General features: G+C 35.3%; 1 protein-coding gene across 5 annotated transcripts in view; it reads left to right on the plus strand.

Moving 5' to 3' along the window:
* LOC150097294 (hepatocyte growth factor-regulated tyrosine kinase substrate-like) overlaps positions 1 to 20,814 on the plus strand; it is a 274,352-nt gene that overhangs the window by 220,755 nt on the left and 32,783 nt on the right. For all 5 annotated transcript variants that reach the window (XM_090407192.1, XM_090407195.1, XM_090407196.1 and 2 more), the window contains 2 exons: positions 4,773 to 4,980; positions 15,643 to 15,815. In XM_090407192.1, the coding sequence (XP_090263318.1) occupies positions 4,773 to 4,980; positions 15,643 to 15,815 (381 nt within the window). The remainder of the gene's footprint in view (positions 1 to 4,772; positions 4,981 to 15,642; positions 15,816 to 20,814) is intronic.

Below are 20,814 nucleotides of genomic sequence, written 5' to 3' on the forward strand. Positions count from 1 at the left end.
TATATTGAGGATTGGTGGATTGCACACACACTAGCAAACAGTAGAAAGAGAGGTGATATGATAAACATTCACAAACTTCTGAGAGGGTCATCCAAGGATATACCATTAGATGGAATTTTTCATTTATGGAGGATGGGCTCCATCTTCCACTTTTTGAGCAAGTCCAAAAAGTGACTGTGGTTTAAACATGAATCAAGTTTTATTTATATTTTCTTATTATAATTCTTATTATTTATTTAATTTTTTTTTTGTAGGAAGTTTTTTCATTGGTTATATAATTTAAATTAAATTTCCAAGAAAGTATATCCTCATTTAATCCTTTATCCAAGTGTAAGCAGACAAAGTTTGCACCTGAAATATCTTCAGGACTAGGCTACTTGTATGTAGAAGTCATTGACTTCACATTAATTGCCTTAGTATCTTATAATGGCAAGCAGACATTCTCTCAGACATGTATGATATAATGTATTATGGGAAGGGTTACTACCCAGGCCAGTTTCAACTTTTACTGAGGTCTCATCAAGGGAGCCAGACCCTGAAGAGATACCAAGGTTGAAGTAATGCAGAAGTCTTATATTTCGTATATATTTATGAATTTAGGGACACAAAACACATGTTGAAAAGATTATTTTACTGATTAATAATAAAATAATAACTTGACGTTTCGACCCCTGTCTTGAGGTCATCATCAGAAGGATACATGTGTATAAGAACCACGCTACATGCTGTTGCACTCTATACAGGTAAATTACATCTACGTTGTTAACTAATCTTTTTTCTTAGCCTGCCCTCTAGTGATAAAAAAAAAAAATTACCAATAAAAACTACAATAAACTCTGCTAAAGTCCTCACGTACTAGGATTCTTCTGGAATTATACAGTTTATATTGTTATACTATGATTATCCTCTGGATTTGTACAGGTTGCTATTGAATGTTCAGGGGGAAAAAAAAAAACATTTCACCAAGTCTTCTTTGTATTGAGATTTTTTTCTTTTGTGTTTGCTATGAAGGTTGCAGAGGTCCTCCACATTCTTGGAATGGTTAGACCATCATTTTTATACAGATTCGGATCATGTTTGAGCATTTTACATGCTTCCTTGAATTTCCGCTCGAACCAGGTTTTGGTGAGGTGTAGGGACTTGGTACCTTTCCAATCAATTCTGTGGTATGTTTGGAGTGCATGGTCAGAAAGGCCAGTTTTTCCAAAATGGAGGTATTTTATGTGTCGTTTGTGTTCATCCTTTCTGATTGGGATGGTTTGCCCTGTTTCCCCTATGTACAGTATGTTACATGTGTAATGTATTTTGTAAACACCTGGGTGGGCTAGGTGTGGCAGGGGATCCTTGGAAGAACCGAGTAGGTGTCTTAATTTTGTCGGGGGTTTAAAGGTGGTTTTGATGTTGTATTTGTTTATTGCTCTGTCTATGTTTTCAGAAATGCCTCTAACATATGGTATAGCAATAGCATTCTTGAAATCGTTTTTGTTATTAGTGGTATCTTTGTGTATCTTGTGAATGGTTTTTATACTGTATCCATTTTTTATAAAGGTATGTTTGATGGTCTCATATTCATGGTTAAGAGCTTGTTCATTTGAACAAATGGTTTGAGCTCTGTGTTTAAGGGTGCTTATAACACCTAGTTTTTGTGTTGGGTGGTGATAAGAAGTTTTGTATTAGTACTATGTACTGGCCTGTGTGTGTAAGTTTGCAGTAAACTGAGAAGGAGAGACAGCTTAAAGAAAGACGTGTGACAAGTGTGTCTAGGAACGGAAGAGAGTTTTTTTTTCCTATTTCAATGGTGAATTGGATACGTTTGTGTTGTTTGTTCAGGTGGCTAAGGAATGTATGTAGTGCCTCACGACCGTGTGGGCCAAATGGCGAAAATATCATCGGCATGCCTAAAGCCCAAAATTTGGGCTTTAGGCACGCCGATTCTAGAGCTCGTTGCTCAAAGTCTTCCATATAAAAGTTCGCTACTATCGGGGAGGAAAGTGGTGAGCCCATGGCTGTACCCTCTTTTTGAAGGTAAAATTTGTTTTGCCACACGAAATATCCGGAGCAGAGTACGTGGGCAAAGAGGGCTGTGATGATACCATCAAACATACCTTTATAAAAAATGGATATAGTCTAAAAACCATTCACAAGATCTTCTGCAAAGATACCACTAATAACAAAAAAGATTTTAAGAATGCTATTGCTATACCATATGTTAGAGGCATTTCTGAAAAAATAGACAGAACACTACACAAATACAACATCAAAACCACCTTTAAATCCCTGACAAAATTAAGACACCTGCTCAGTTCTTCCAAGGATCCCCTGCCACACCTAGCCCACCCAGGTGTTTACAAAATAGATTGCAAATGTAACATACTATACATAGGGGAAACAGGGCGAACCATCCCAATCAGAAAGGATGAACACAAACAACACATAAAATACCTCCATTTTGGAAAAACCAGCCTTTCTGACCATGCACTCCAAACATACCACAGAATTGATTGGAAAGGTACCAAGTCCCTACACCGCACCAAAACCTGGTTCGAGCGGAAATTCAAGGAAGCATGTAAAATGCTCAAACATGATCCGAATCTGTATAAAAATGATGGTCTAACCATTCCAAGAATGTGGAGGACCTCTGCAACATTCATAGCAACCACGAAAGAAAAAAATCTCAATACAAAGAAGACTTGGTGAAATGTTTTTTTTTTTTTTTTTTTTTTTTTTTTTTCCCTGAACATTCAATAGCAACCTGTACAAATCCAGAGGATAATCATAGTATAACAATATAAACTGTATAATTTCAGAAGAATCCTAGTACGTGAGGACTTTAGCAGAGTTTATTGTAGTTTTTATTGGTATTTTTTTTTTAATCACTAGAGGGCAGGTTAAGAAAAAAGATTAGTTAACCACGTAGATGTAATTTACCTGTATAGAGTGCAACATCATGTAGCTTGGTTCTTATACACATGTATCCTTCTGATGATGACCTCAAGACAGGGGTCGAAACGTCAAGTTATTATTTTATTATTAATCAGTAAAATAATCTTTTCAACACGTGTGTTTTGTGTCCCTAAATTCATAAATATGAATGCTGATCACCGTGTAACCTTAAAAGAAAGAGATTGCCTATATATATTTGCCAACCCATTTAATAACCTATAAGCTTCTATCATGTCCTTTCTTTTCTGCCTCTGAATTAAACTTTGCAACTAACACACATCCACACATAAACTATCCTCATAGGTAAGCTTACCACAGACCTGTCACCAGCTTGGTCATTCATCTCTGACTCCTCTCCACCACATCCTGATTCCCAAGAAATCCAGGCAACCAAATCTGTGCATAGTAGTCAAGATTAAAGCAAACCATAGCCTTGTAAAGAGGTATAATAACTTCCCTATCTTTACTTGACACCTGTTCATTCTCACATTCACACACATACTCACTTGCAATTTTCCTTTTTCCTCCCCCCACCACACACACACGCACACACACATAGCAGTAACTTCTCCGATTTTACACTACCATACCGTCACCAAGTAGAACTTTCTCTGAAAATTTTACTCCAAATCCATTCACATGCAGCTCATCACTGACAGAGATTCACTCCAAGCATCTAAAATTTTATTCCATTTTTCCCACAACCAGTGCATTGACTCATTTGCAATCATGCCCCTTCTTCATTTGCTCCTATGATACCTTGGCAAAAGACTTGCAAATTTTATTTCCTCATTCTTCTTTTACACTTCTTCCAAGAACTTTTCATGTCCTCTCCCAATACAATGAGAGTTACAATTTTTTACTATTTTCTTATGCTCTAATTTTCATAATATTAATGTTTTGTTATAGTTACACTAAGTTTGCTACTGATTTTTAAAGGCTTTTGAAGATACAAAAAGAATATAGACGAGTAATATAACATATGTTGGAACTGCTTATAATTCATTAATTGGTTGTTCTTTAATTGAACAATGCAAAACATTTGGGCTGTTACTTGCAAATTTGTATAATTGACAATGTGCCAGTATTTTGTTATGTGTTGGATGTGCTTTGTCATATTTTTTTTGAAAATCGAAGTTTAGATAGAGTGCTAAGAATTAAAAGTAGAAAATGCAAATAAGTTTTTGCCCCAATAAGAATGGATTATGAGCAGTTTATTTTTTTATTATTTTAAACAGACAAAAATTAATTTTGGCATGCTAGTTGAAGCTTAAATCTGTCCATTTTATATAGTCTTCCTAGTTTTATTGTTTGTTTGGTAAGTGTTCCATTTTATTATCATTATTATTACATGATACCTCTAAGGATTCATCATAGGAGGGCATTTCCACACCACACAATCCACTGTTTGCACTACTTATCCTTCATCTACACATTACACCATATGTTGCCTACTAATAATATTTATGTCTGTTAATTGCATATGTTCTCTGGTCACTTTTCATGCAGTATGTAAAAAAAAAAAAAAAGGTTTCTGGGTGAAAAAGCCTTCATACATCTGTATCAGCTGAGACTGGCTAGCTGACCTTTAATTAAAAAAGTCCATTCCTCTCATTCGTGAGAATTGAACTTGGATCTTTTCCAGTCAAAGGATGCAGTATCTTTTGGTTCTCAAACTGCAATAGGAAAGTTATTTTACCTAAAGATATGTTGTGAGTTGTAAAGTTTCCAGCTTCTGTTTAAATTTCTCTAGTTTATATTTAGCTATAAAAATATTTGAATAGTAAGCTATATCCGCAAATTATATTATGCCAATTTTTTTCCCCCAGAAATACCAGAATGGCAGTTTAGATGAAATGACAGCGTTTTTAGCAAATTTGAAGACAACACTGGAAATATTTGTCAACCGAATGAAAAGCAATTCAAGCAGAGGACGGCCCATAACAAATGATACATATGTACAAACTCTCTTTATCAGCATCACAAATATGCATTCACAGTTACTGAAGTACATTCAGGAACAAGATGAATTAAGAGGTAATAGTTTGTTTCATTAATGTTCAGCATGTTTAATTAATATATATAATTGAAAAAAAATTATACAAAGATTTCTTAAAAGTTTGGCAATCTACTCCTTCCTTTTTGATGGTAAAAAGTGACCAACTCTGTTTAAACTTGAAAGAGCTTGGAAGACAATCCTTGCAGCTAATGTCTTCTACAACAGCAATCAAGAAACCCTTAAAAATCTACACTATAGCACCAAAAGACTGTCAGATTATAGTGCATGAGATTGGTCACACTATGGACATCTCAACTGAACATACGCATCATATTCTGACGAATGGGTATGTCTGCAAGGTGAGTGTTGCATTCATTGACACTGAAACAAAAACACATTCAATGTCAGTTTCAAAAGAATGTTTGGAGCATTTTATGAAGAATCCAATGAATTTTTTTTTAGGAAATATGTGACTACTGATGAGACTTGGATCTGCCACTACAAACCAGAGAGGAAAGAACAGTTGAAATAATGGAAATATTCCAAATCTCCACTTCTGAAGAAGGCAAAGGTAATTCCACCAGCTAGTGAAGCCATGCATCAGTCTTTTGGGATTCTAGAGGGATAATAATGATCAGCCCCTTCACAAAAAAATTCATGATGAAAGACTAGGAATGGCTGGAGAAAAAAGTACTGTTTCACTATGACAGTGAAACCACACTTTTTTCTCCAGCCATTCCTTAATTCCTTTTCTCCAGCCTCCAAACTTAGCTTCAAATTGTTGCTATAAACAGAGAGTGTACTGTGTTAGCCTTTCACAACAATTACAAGAAATCAACCTGATTTCTCATATCTGTATTGAGTCAAGTATTTTAAGGGAGCTGTTAGGAGCACCAGCCCAAATGGGAGAACAGTATTCAATGGTTTTACAGATTTATGATTTGCAAAGAGTTAGGTGTATGTTGAGAAGTAAAGTAATATCTTGAACAAAAGAGAAAACCTAATTTTTTGAATACTGAGAAGTGATATTTGTAATATGCTATAACAAAAAAAATTGTAGGTTAGAGTAACAGGCACCAGAGATTAGTATATGTTGAGTGAATCTAGAAGAATGAGGGTAACTAGTGGAGTGCCCCAGGACTCTGTACTGGGGCCACTGCTCTTTAATTTGTATGTTAATGATATAGAGGAAGATTTTGAGGGGATGATATTCAGTTGTTTGCATGACGCAAAACAGGGGAGGATAAAAGTGATGTAGATATCCTGCAAGATGATTTAAATAAATTGGTGTATTGTGGGTTAAGGAAAATGGTTGTCAATTTAATGTTGCAAAATGTAGGGCTACGTATGCACTTCAAGTTGATAAGGTTACTGAGTATCACATTGATGGTGCTGAATTGCATGATAATGATGAGATTAAGGATCTAGGAGTAGCAAACAGATAATTGAAGTTCAGAGGCCATATTGCAATTGTTAGCAAAATAGCTCAAAGGATTACTTGGGTGTTGAAAAACACATTAACAAGTAAAGATAGGGAAGTTATTATCCCTCTTTACAAGGCTATGATTTGCCTACATCTCAACTACTATGCACAGATTTGGTCAGCTGGGTTTCTTGTGAATCAGGAGGTGGTGGAAAATATTCAAAGAGCCTGTACAGATATGTGGAAAGCAACCTATAAGGATAAGTCAAAGGCATGGATTGCAAAGTTCAGTTGATAGCAGAAAAGAAGAGAGTTCTATAAGATTGGCATAAAGAAAATTTTTCACTGCATTGCACATAGAGAACTAGGGATCAACCCTAGAAGTTGTATAAGAGTGTGGTTAGTACATACAAACTAGATTTTTGCTTTGGGAGTGGTGAATGAGTGGAATGGGTTGCCAGAATTATTTATTCCATTCTGTTTTCATTCAATAATAGAATGACAATAATAGGAATACCATTAAGGAAAATATCATCTTTGCCAGATGGGAATGAAAGTTTGAGGGTAAAAGATCTCTCCACGGTTTCCCATCATATACATGAAACGTATATGATGGGAAGTTACTTAATAGGCCTTTGGCACCAAGGCCTGTTAAGGAAGCAAGCTCCCATTGTGCCAAACCCAATCAAATGACTTAGAAATATCAATTGTCTTTAAAGCATTTCCACATACTTTTTCATGCCATTTGTCCACATGTTGATCAACAGTGGCAGACATGCCGACTATGTTATTACTTGAGAGGCTTCAAGGTGATGTAGAAGTTAAGTGTTAATGGGTTTTTTTTTACTTTAGAAAGAACTGGAGTAATTTAATGTTAAGGATTTGTTTCCATTCTAAGAAGGAATGGTATGGATATGGGCTAATTTTCATTTTAAGATAGGTAACAGCTTGGGGGGGGGGGGGGAGAACGCATTAGTAAATGTTTGGTATCCAGTTGAGAGGTTCTTCTGATTATCTTTCTGGCAAAAATAAAAGCAGGTGCATTGAATGTTGTAAGTTTAGAATAATAAGCCAAGATCAGTCATCTCTGAAAAAATTTGAGTAATAGAATGCAAAAAAAAAAAAAAAAAAGAGATAGAAGCAGCATTGAACAAATGTGGGCTAATTTTTACTGTTAAAATTAGTGCATAAGTATCCCATTTTCAAGCTACTTAACTAGATAACAGCTTTGCAGGTGGGGGAGGGGGGAGACTACATGGAACAAGAGTTAAATCTAGACCTGAAACTCAACTCAGTTTTGGTAAGAGACTAGAAAGCATGACAGCCATTAAGACTTGATGCAAGTTTCCTGCTTTTAGTCCTTTGAAAAATTGGTTTTAGATGCATTAATGATTGGCTTGCAGCTGTTTCAGGAAGTGGTATAAAGAATGCTACTTACATTCTTAGCCTATTTCTAAGATACAACCAAAGTTTAAATAAGATATGAGAATTTAAAGTGTTATGAGAATAACATGAATGTTTTCCCTTATCAATGAGAATTGCTTCAGGTATACCTTTAGTGCAGCTATTAGAATCAAAAGACTGAGAATAGAAATCCAACAAGGAAATAAGTCATAGAAGCCATGAAGAGCATTCCACTTAATATTCTTATAATAGCAGACAGCATATGGATGGGATTGGCATAACATTTCATCACAAATATAGAAGACAATTTGTTCAGCTAAGTCCCAAATTGCCACTCCATTCTCATTCATTTAGTATCCAAGTACCTACTAAATAAGTGTGCACTGTGAATGTCAAGATTGGACATTAAGTCAGTTCTCTGCATTCCGTAAAGACTATGTGGAGGAGCTATTGTCAGTATCTATCTTCCCAGGATTAAGGATTTTAATTTTGTAGATCTGAAAAAAAAAGCATATGAAAAAGTGCCAAGAGAAAACCTATTCCAGCTAAAATCATACGATGACATCATACAAAGATGCAGTGTATAGTCTATGTAGTAAATCAGCAGATGGAGTTGACAGAAATACAGGAAAATGGTTTAGTGTAAAAATCAATGTAAAATGATGAAAGAAGTATAGGAAGATGATTTGATTGGGAGAGAGTGCAATATCTCCACTCTTATTTATTATCTCTATGAATCATTATGTGGGAATGTGACACATTAAACTTGATTTCAAAATTAACAATATTCATTTCAGTTCTTTATGAAGATGATGTTATTTATACTTCTAAAGAAATCCAATAACTTAGACTTAACTATTGTAACAAATTTTACCTGAAAATCATACCAATGATAAATACTATGAAAAGGCAGGAATATCTAAAACACCAGTTGCATTCTTAATAGAACTATAAAACAAATAAAATATTTCAGCTATTTAGCCTCAGTTGTTAGTGAAGATGGCAAATTAAATATGGAAATAGACAGTAGGAATAAGCAGAACTATGGTCGAAAGTCAAATGAATATATTTATTTAGAATAAGAGAGAAATTATCCAAAACACTAAACTATGCCTACAAGTTAAGTGTTCAAACCAGTTCTAACTTTAGGATCCGAAGGAGTTGGGTTAAATATAAAACAAATCAAAGAAACCGTGGATTTGAAAGTTGTGAGAACAATGAGGAGAATGAATAGTTTCCATCAATGGCAGAATCATTGATAAATATTAAAGAATATTAAAAATGAATGTCTTTACTGCCTCAGCAGTAAAGACAGCAAAGCAGAAGGCTTGGGAATCCTTTGGAGAAAGATTAGACTCATCCTTTGCAAATGCAAACAAAGTATTCTGGCAGACCATCCGCCGCCCTTCGAGGAAGGAAATCGTGCACAGCAAGGGCAATTAAGGCCTCTGATGGTGCACCTTTAACAACAGAGAAGGATATCCTCTACAGATGGAGGGAATACTTTGAGAGCCTTCTTAACCCAGGTGGCCCAGCAGTTGTGGACATCCAAGAGGTGCAGATCGGGGCAATGACTAGTCTCACAGCAGAAGAGGTCCATTTAGAATAAAATCGCTAAAATCAGGCAAGGCTGCTGGCGATGATGAAATTCGACCCGAAATGCTAAAAGCTTTAAATCGAGATGGTGTTCTCTGGCTGTCTTGAGTGTGTCAGGCTGCTTGGATATCTGGGCGAGCAATAAAGCAATGGCAGATAGGCATAATAATACCAGTCTTCAAGAAGGGAGACCAGAAGAATTGCAGTAACTATCGTGGCATCTCTCTGCTCAGCCTGCCTGGAAAAGTGTATGCTAGGTGCTTGGAAAGATGGTGCAGGAGCATAGTTGAGTCAAAGTTCCAGGAAGAACAATGTGGCTTTCATCCTGGTAGAAGCACAACTGATGAAATCTTGGGAATATGCCAAGAATGTCTATACATGTTTTGTGAACTTGGAGAAGGCATATGACCGGGTTCCTCGGGATAAGCTTTGGCAAGCAGTTCAGGAGTATGGAGTTGATGGCCAGCTATTATCTGCCATCAAGTCCCTGGATGAATGCCCAGAGTTTTGTGTCAGGGTAAACAGCACCGTCTGAACCTTTCACAGTCTCCGTTGGCTTCCGCCAAGGGTGTGTTCTGTCACCCCTCCTTTTCATAATATTTATGGATGAAACATTTGTGGTCTCAAGACAACCATCCCAGTGCACTCTACATGTAAGTGGAGTCCCAATGAGGCAGGTGGAGAAGTTTAAATACCTTGAGTCCATATTCACAAATGATGGAAAATGCTAGATACTCAAATTGGCTTTGCAAGCTCAATATTGCAGGAGCTTGGCCGTTCGGTAGTATTGAAGCGGGAGTTAAGCCAGAAGGCAAAGCTGGCTGTCTTCAATACAGTCTATGTCCCCATCCTCACCTATGGTCATGAGAGTTGGGTAATGACTGAAAGAATGCAGACACGAATCCAAGCGGCTGAAATGAGGTTCCTTCGAGGGGTTGTGGGGCTGACAAAACTCGACAGAGTCAGAAGCTCTGTAATTCGGGAAACCCTCAATACTCAGCCACTGCTTTTCCGTGTTGAAAGATCACAGTTACGTTGGTATGGGCACCTGGTCAGAATGCCACAAGAGAGGCTCCCTCAGCAGGCCCTCTTTGCCAAGCCAGAGGGTGGGTGGACACGTTTGGGAATTCCACCAGAACACCTGAGTTGATAGCAGAGGATCGTGACCATTGGAAGTTCCTCTTGCAGCTGTTGCTCCCACAGCCCAATTAGGAAAGGTGGGCCTTGAAGATGTATGTATGTATTAAAAATGAAGATATGAAAGAACCTGACATTATTAACATTTGGAAATGTGTGCATTCTGATCTAATCTCTGCAAGTATGGTCACTTAAATTCAATGGACAAGGAAAGAAATGTTAGCAAAACAGATATTTGATGAAATTAGAAGACCAAAATATCTATGTAACAGATCTGGCGAAAAATTATTGATTGGAAGTTAGTGATATATAATCATGTAGTAATATCGTTGTATCCTGTACACATCTAAGCTGTACAGTGAGGAAGTTGATGATGGTGATGAACTTATGGCATTGGACACATTATGTTATTATGTGATGTTCCAAAGAAACAAATGCTATGTAGAAGGGAAAAGATTTCTTGCTTTCAGGAAATATAATAACTGTTAATTAAGAGAATTTCTACATTTGATTGGTATGTTCATATTTCTGAAGGTGTAGGTAATTATATTTTTACCTGCTTTAATCAGATACTATTTGCATGACTGGCAAATAGTATTTGATTAAAGATACTATTTTCCTTAGACGATTGAAGGTTGAATTTGTCTGTAACAAATAAATATCTAATAATTTATATGTGAGATTATGGATGATATAGTAAATTACTATTGCAGAGAATGAATTGTATCCCACACACACACACACACACTGGTGCACTGCACAAGCAAAACAAAGCAAAAAATGCCATAAAAATAAAATACCCTGAAAACCTATTTCAAAATAAAGAATAACAAGAAATTGTTTGAAGAATTTTTGATTATTTCGCATGTTTTCTATTCTTTAACCTCAAGAAAGAAAGAAAGAAAAAACTTTGCAGAGTTTATTTCCAAGAAATTCACTAATCCTAAAAGATTAGCAAAGTTATCTTGTTTTTTGGAAATCATCTGAGATGAGAAAAATGAAATAAAGAATTATAAAGCTTTGTGAAAAATTGCATTTCCAAACCTAGTGATATATCCAGACTTTGAGATTAAATATATCTGAAATGCTATAAAAAATATTATATCTTTATGATATAAAAAAGAAAATATCTGATTATTTTATGAAAGGAACAATAACTGTGGTTTTTTATGTAATATTTTATTTATTTTTGATGACAGTACTGGCAGGAAGTAAGAATGGAAACCACATAAGGAACTAATTAAGCCTCATTTGGATTTCTGTGTACAGATCTGGTCATCTAACTATATTAGCAATAAGGAAACTTTGGAGAGAATGCAGAGGAAAATAATTAAGACTGTCTCAGGCCTATGGAATATTGAGTATGAGAATAGATTGAAGGAATGTAGTCTTCAGAGTTAGATGGAAGGCAAGAGGGGTGATATGATTGAGATTTTATTATTATTATTATTATTCACCTCCAGGGAGTCCAAAGACTCATCGAAGGGGGAACATCTACTCTACAGCTCTGCTTCCACCACTCGCAATCCACCAACTGACCGCACCAACACCATCTACCGCTGACCACAACCACTAGTATTTCCACAGACAATCACAAACATCCATTCCCATGGCAGGATTCAAACCCGCAGCCTTTTGACTGGAGAGCGGCCACTCTAACCACTCGGCCAGCCAGACATATACTGGAAAGTTCTGATAAACACCTAGAATTTTATATATATATATATATGTATATATATATATATATATATATATTGTTTTATGAAAAAAATTGAATGACTAGAACCGAGATTTGATTAAAAAGGTTTTAATATAAACACACTACTAGTTTCGGCCTGTAACAGCCTTCTTCAGGTGACATTATAAAAGAAAAAACACTAAACATTGAGGGTTAAAAGACTATGAACATCATAGACAGTCTTTATACATAATTAGCATTAAAACGTTGTAGTTGTATTTGAAGCTGTTCTTTCATTTGTTGCATTGTTGGGAGAGTGCATGCTTGCTGCATCACGTGAACGCCAGTACATGATTACAGCTGAATGACTATCAGAACTTCAAAATCGTACAAACAACTTATTAAAAACAACAACTGAATCATCCCGAAACGTCCGTTTATCTCTTCGCTCTCTCCATCCGTTAATTCCTCGCATATATGGTGTTCCTAAAATCCACAAAGAGAACACCCCATTACGCCCAATAGTAGAAGGTATCGATTCACCTACATACAATCTTTCAAAATACCTTTCCAAATACCTCAAAAGTTTTTCAGGGAAATCACCTTCCTTTATCAAGAACACTACAGAATTTGTTACATACATCAAGGATATTACAGTTGATGAAAATGACATCATGGCTAGCTTGGACATAACTTCTTTGTTCACTAATGTCCCAACAGATGAAGTCCTAACATTACTCAAGGACAAGTTATCCAAAAAAATGTTAGCTTTGCTTACACATTGCATCAGGTCTGGTTACTTCAAATTTCAAGATAATATTTACAAACAAAATCATGGACTGGCTATGGGTAATCCTTTATCTCCTGTTCTTGCAAATATTTACTTAGAAGATTTTGAAACCAAAGCTATCTCTTCCTTTATTTTAACACCTAAAGTTTGGAAACGTTATGTGGATGATGTCTTCATTGTTTGGAGCCATGGACATGAATCCCTTATGGTTTTCCTCGAACATCTCAATAGCCGACATCAAAGTATTAAGTTTACTGCTGAGCTTGAAACGGATAATTCCTTGCCTTTTCTTGATGTCAAACTGACTCGCTCTTCTGCTGATAAACTAAAAATATCGATATATAGAAAACCCACACATACCAACAGATATCTGCACAGTCAATCCCATCATTTCCCTCCTCATAAGCTTGGAATAATTTCCACCTTGGGACATAGAGCCCGTTCTCTTCTTGATGATCCAAATGAATTGCTTACAGAAATAAACCATCTGAAAACTTCTTTCGAAGTTAATGGATATTCCAAGAAAATCATTAACAAATTCCTTCTTAATCCTCCCAGACATCACTCAGAAGAAACAAATAGATTCAAAGGCAATATATCTATTCCTTACATAAGTACTGTTTCACATAAATTAGCAAAAGTTCTAAAAAAATACAATATCAGAACCTTGTTCACTCCACTTCCAAAGATCCGTTCCTTAATTAGCCACCCAAAACCTTGTCATCATCAACTCAAATACCCTGGCGTATATAAAATATTATGTGACTGCGATATTCCTTATTTCGGGCAGACAGACAAATCTGTCGAAATGCGTATGGAAGAACACATGAGAGACATTACTTACAAGAGACAGCGAGCAAGTGCATTATCAAGTCATATCCTCTTCTCGGCTAGTCCTAATGATGATAACCAAAGTCACAAAGTCTGCTGGGAAAAATCTACAAACATCTTCCATTGCAGTGACGAAATAGAGAGAAAAAGTGTGGAATCGAGAGAAATCATCTTCAATCCTGTTCATCTAAATAACAACTTAAGCTACAACCTCCCTGATAGTCATTCAGCTGTAATCATGTACTGGCGTTCACATGATGCAGCAAGCACGCACTCTCCCAACAATGCAACAAATGAAAGAACAGCTTCAAATACAACTAAAACGTTTTAATGCTAATTATGTATAAAGACTGTCTATGATGTTCATAGTCTTTTAACCCTCAATGTTTAGTGTTTTTTCTTTTATAATGTCACCTGAAGAAGGCTGTTACAGGCTGAAACTAGTAGTGTGTTTATATTAAAACCTTTTTAATCAAATCTCGGTTCTAGTCATTCAATTTTTTTCATAAAACTATGTATGTTAACCGAGTCAATGATCATTCTGTCATATATATATAATAGTGAAACTTCTTTTGGGGTATCCCTAACTATAGAATAACACATATGCCACAGTAAATAATTTTTTTATTATTTAAATATTTCATCTTATGTGTCATAAGACATCATCAAGAGTTGATTTTTTGTAGAAATGAGTAGCGTTCTGGTTCTGTGTAACTCCCTACTACAAAGATGTCATCAATGTAGCATAACTAAATTGTTGGTTTTTGGTCAAGAGCAAAAATTCTATCTTCTTCCTTTCTTTCCTTCTTGCTCCTTCCCCCCCAATTTTTCCTATTTTATTTATCTTCATCTCTTGCAGTTTATTTAGCCTTATCTAGTAAGCTAAACAAACACAGAAGAAGGCAATGGCAAACCACTTCTGTATATATTTTTCCCAAAAAAATCTTATGAACAGAGGCTCAAGTTATTGTGATATAATGCAGATAGATTATATCGTTGCCGCCAGAAGGTGGAGGAGTACTGTCCAAACCACAACAACACTAGCTGGTATTGACTAATACTCACTATTTACATGTCCTTTAATTAATTAATTTGTTGTTTATATTTAAAAATAAGTTATTACCTAAATTATTTTATTGTAATTTATTTTGGATATCTATTAATGCAGATGGAGCTATTATCTTACAGCCAATAGTGCACATAATATCATATGCTTTCAATTGAATTGTTGTTCTCTTTTTATGTGTTTTCCTATAATTTTATTGAGATTGGCTAGGAAACAGCCAAAAAAATTGAGAAATAAAGACATTTAAATTAACATAAGTTATTCTGTTATTAATATGTTATGATGAATTCATTCTCTTATGTCTCAATTTTTAAAACAAATTATAGTAATATTAGTATAATTATACTTAATATAGAAAACGTTTTTCATTATAATTATGCATGTTAGGATTGCTTAAGTTCCAAAAATATTTTTTAATTATATCAGTCTTTTCCTTTTTTTTTTTTTTTTAGAAAAATTTGACCAAATTTGATATGTTTATTGCTGTATTTTATTTAGAAGTTAGCCATTAGGTTATAATTTTACTCTAAGAATTTGTTTCATGCATAACTTTGTGTGTGTATAATAAAAGTTTTGTTTCAAGATGACAGATGGATTTACAGACTCCATTTATATTAGCAGTGCTTGCTGTTACTTTCACATGTTCTGCTTTTTGTATCCAATTTATGGTGTGCAGTAATCTTGTGAATTTTGGGATGGAGAGAAAATGCAATAGTAATATATGTATGAAGGGGTAATGATTTATAAAATTTGATTACAGTTCTTTTCCCTTTAGCTCACTATGAAAGACTCCAAGATAAATTAACACAAGTGAGAGATGCTAGAGCAGCACTAGATGCTTTAAGAGAAGAACATGCTGAACAGCTTAGGAAAGAAGCAGAGGAATCTGAAAGGCAACGACAAATCCAAATGGCGCATAAGTTAGAAATCATGAGGAAGAAAAAACAGGTATAAAACCTTGGCTATTTAAATTAGCTTAACTTAATTAGAAACAAGTGGTACTTGGTGAGAATTAATCACTTTATAATTTAAAACATCTAAAAAAATCATATCTGGTGAATTAAAATATTTATACCAGATTGTGTAAATTTGTTTCCATTTTACTTGGTTGAAAATTTAGTATTTACATTCTAAATGCTTGAAATGTGATATACTTTTTTCATAATTGTGTGGACAGACTTATGGGTTCGTCGAACATGTTGTTTATTATTTTAACGGTATAATAGAACACAGAAACTAAGTAAATAATTAATTTATTAACTTGATGCTGATATTTCGCTGGTATTATAACCAGCATCTTCAGAGCACAAAAACACTTTGTCACAATACGCGAGACTAAAACAACATGGTGTACATTAACAAAATTGTAGCAGCAACACAAAGACTAGAGTCCTGATTTTGGCGCCCTCTATCTGGGAAAAAAAAAAAAAAAAAAAAAAACGCTATCATATATTGCTAGAGTCCTAGAAAAGTGCTAGTTTTTCCTTAATATGACTGTCTCCCAGATCTTCATCAAGTTAATACAGCCATATTTGTTGAGATTTGGCTGTATTGATTGCATGAGCCACTCTCAAACCAACACTTTGGCTACGCTATGTTGATGATGTGCTTGCCATTTGGCCACATGGCCCTGAGACATTGAAAACATTCGTAGCACATTTAAATAGCCAACACCCAAAAATCCACTTTACTATGGAACCGGAAGCCAACAACTGTCTGCCCTTCCTGGATACACTCATCACACGTCTCCCAGATGGTTCCTTATCATTTTCAATTTTCAGAAAACCCACACATACAGGCAGATACTTACACAAACAATCACACCATCATCCTTCTCAACAATATGGCATATTAAAAACGCTAACCCATAGAGCGAGAGCAATCTGTTCAAATGACAAGGCTCTTACTGCTGAACTGACTCACTTACGCCACACCTTCTTGGCCAACGGCTACAATCCACAAAAAATAAACAAAATACTAAACACTCCTAAGAAACCCCTCCCACCATCCACCACAGAGAACTACAACAAAACAGTCACCATCCCTTACATTAAAGGCACATCCGAAAAGATCTCAAGAATTCTCATTAAACATAAACTACGCACTACATTCAGACCATGTAGCAAATTAGCCACCCTCATCTGCTCACCCAAGGACAGCATTCCTCCTTTATCACATCCAGGAGTCTACCAAGTACCCTGCTCATGCAATTAAGCCTACTACGGTCAAACAGGAAGAACTGTGAATATCCGCATCAGCGAACATAAACGATACGTCCGGAAATATCATTATGGGAAGTCGGGCCTAGCAGACCATGCTCTGGATACCCCTGCACACAGGATCAACTGGAAAAACACAAAAGTACTACACAGAAACCCATATAAATCAGAGAGATTGTTCTTAGAGGCGACAGAAGCCCTAAAACACACCCCAAATCTCAACAAATATGGCTGTATTAACTTGCCGAAGATCTGGGAGACAGTCATATTAAGGAAAAACTAGCACTTTTCTAGGACTCTAGCAATATATGATAGTGTTTTTTTTTTTTTTTTTTTTTTTTTTTTTTTTTTTTTTTTTTCAGATAGAGGGCGCCAAAATCAGGACTCTAGTCTTTGTGTTGCTGCTACAATTTTGTTAATGTACACCATGTTGTTTTAGTCTCGCGTATTGTGACAAAGTGTTTTTGTGCTCTGAAGATGCTGGTTATAATACCAGCGAAATATCAGCATCAAGTTAATAAATTAATTATTTACCTAGTTTCTGTGTTCTATTATACCGTTAAAATAATAAACAACTTTTTTCATAATTGTTTAAAGAAGAAATAATTATGAAAAGAATTATCAGTAAATAAAGAAAATGTTCTTTGTTTATTGATAAAGTGTAGTGATCCAAAGGAAAAACAGAAGGTGTGGAAGTTTGATTTGGCCTTGGTGGATAGTCCCAGAGGCATAGAAACACTTTAGCCTTGAGGCAGTTACTAAGGATGTTGGTATCACTGACACTAGCCACCATGGATATTTTACCAATTATCGAAATTGTCATACTGTAAAAGGTGCTTAACTATGAATTTTCCAAAGCCATTAAAAGCTTAGATATGCTTTTAGATAGCATTTCTTCTCTTAAGCCTGTATACCATGTGTTCGAATTCCATTGTAATAGTGGATGTCTGTAAATGCTTTTGTGATGGATGATTTTTATCACCCATTGTGTTTTTCTACCAGGGCAGAGATTGCAATAGTGTCAAGTAAGGTAGAAGGAAAAGATGGGGCAGATGTGCAAGTGTCTGCCCCAAATTTGGGAGAGATTGATGGTGCTGTACTTCCAAATTTGGGAGACGTACATCAGAAGACCTTCAGCCCAACAGCAAGAATACCTACATAGCCCACTAGGGGGGCACCATTAGGACTTTTAGGAGAAACAGTAGCTTCCTTGCTTCTTCCTCATTTACTGTTTGTAGTGTCTGCATGCATGTGTCTTTATTTTAAGTTCCTTTGAAGATGGCAACGTGACGTTGCCGAAATATTGGAAATATATATTAAAGTTTAAGTTTTAAAAGAGGGATACCGTGAATAGACATATCGATACAAAATTAATAACGGAAAAAACTCACGTACAAAGATTATTTAATAGTATAATTTTCACCTGTGTGTCACAGGCATCTTCAGTACATTAAGCTCAAATTAAACAATAACTGACAATTCCAAAAAGTGCCACCTAAGTAGCTGGTGTAAGATAACTAAAAAGGTCAATAACTTTCCTTAAAAAAAAAAAAAAAATCACAATAAAAAGTTAGGAAAGATGAACTGATTTGTAAAGTACTATCTCCCATAAAGGGGATAGACGTAAGCCGTCGGATCTGTTTAAGTTAGGAGAATGAAGTAGAGTTTCACGTGTTTCTTTATAAAGGCGTTCCATGAGAAACTGACTTTTGTGAAGAACTTTTGTCTTTCTCCAATGAACTCTGTGTCTGGTGAAGATGGCATGTTCTGCAAGTCCAGACTTTTCAGGTTTAAAGTATTCAATATAAGATTGGTGTTCTTCTAGCCGAATAGAGGCAGATCTTCCCGTTTGTCTGAAATAAGATAATCCACAAGAGCACGGAATCTGGTAGACACCTGGATGATTAAGATGTGGAAGCTTGTCCTTAGGAGAAGTGAGAAAGGTGGAGATTTTTCTAAACGGTCGAAAGGCAACAAAAATATTCAGTGGTTTTAAAACTTTTGCTATATGTTCACTGATGCCTTGTACATAAGGGATAGTAATGCACGTTATTTCTTCTGTGTTTGAAGAGGAAGACCTATTAAAACTACTCAAAGCTCTTTTAATGAAGCAATTCTTATAACCATTAGATAGAAAGGAAGAAGTTATATATTGTAGTTCTTTCTGTAAAAGATCGTCTGAAGAACAAAAGGAGTGGGCCCGATGAACCAGTGTTTTAATAGTTCCTGCCTTTTGACTGGGATGGTGATGAGATTCCGCATGGATATAATGGCCTGTATGAGTCTTCTTTCTATAAACTGAGAAATGTAGGTTACCATCTGGTTGGCGAAGAATTAGAAGATCTAAAAAGGCTAACTGTTTATTTGATTCTACTTCTAGGGTAAACTTGATCCTAGGATGAAATGCGTTTAACTTAGTGAGAAATTGTTGAAGTTCATCAGAAGAGCCATTCCATACAGCAAAAATGTCATCGACATATCTGAACCAATGAGTAGGTCTGGGAGAAATGTTGTCAAAGATACGTTGTTCAAAATGTTCCATAAAGAAATTGGAGATAGCAGGAGAAAAAGGATTACCCATTGCTGTTCCTTCAATTTGTTGATACAACTTATTTTTAAAGGAAAAATAACCAGAATTTATTACAAAATCAAGTACGTTTACAATGTCTGAAGGAAATTCCTGTTGTAGTAATTCAATACTTTCCGAAAGAGGCACATTTGTAAATAAAGAAACAACATCTAAACTGATCATGATATCAGAAACGTCCAAATGAAGATCTGAAATTTTATTTTTGAAATCCAAAGTATTTTTTATATAAGTATCAGTTCTTCTAGTTGAAGAGGAGAGTAAATTTGATAAAAATTTTGAGATTTTGTAAGTGGGGCAACCTATACAATCTACGACTGGTCTTAACGGAATGCCTGGTTTATGAACTTTTGGAAGACCATACAATCTAGGTGGACGACCGAAGAAGGTTTTAAGTTTTTTCTTTTGATCTTCATTCCATGTAGATACATTATCTATAAGAGAATTAAGTCTCTTCAATTGACTCCAGGTAGGATCCGATGTAAGAGGCCTATAAGTTGAATAGTCGCGAAGTAAAAGAGACATTTTTCTCTCATATTCCTTCCTATCTTGAATCACTACAGCCTTCCCCTTATCAGCTTTCATAATAATTAAATTATTGTTATTCTTCAGTGATTTCAATGCTTTAAACTCAGAGTAAGAAAGATTAGGACGAGGAGGCTTGGCATGAAAAAGAATTTGTGCACATTCAAAACGTAATCTGTTGGCTGTTTTTTGGGATAAGGATCGAATACCCCTGTCTATGTTATGAAAAAAATCCATAATTGGCACCTTATTCGGCGTAACAGCGAAATCATGTCCTTTTGATAAAACAAAATGTTCACAGTCTGTTAGTGGACGTCTGGAAACATTTATAACTACTTTATCTATATCAATAGTATTATTACTGGATCTAGGTATGCTGACCAATGATTCAAATTTGCATTTTAGCTTGTCACGAGAATCATTAAAGACCTTTAAGTAAGAACTCGAAGATATGCGCATTACAGTAGTAAAAGTTTCAACTGTTAAAAAAAAACAGATTCCAAGAGCATTTTTTATATCTATAATTTCTCTATTTAAGAGAGAAATGTACTGAAGATGCCTGTGACACACAGGCGAAAATTATACTATTAAATAATCTTTGTACGTGAGTTTTTTC

Source organism: Typopeltis vanoorti, chromosome 17 (genome assembly GCF_054136105.1).
Source record: "Typopeltis vanoorti isolate ZY-2024b chromosome 17, IOZ_Tvanoo_1.0, whole genome shotgun sequence".
Classification (NCBI taxonomy): domain Eukaryota; kingdom Metazoa; phylum Arthropoda; class Arachnida; order Uropygi; family Thelyphonidae; genus Typopeltis; species Typopeltis vanoorti.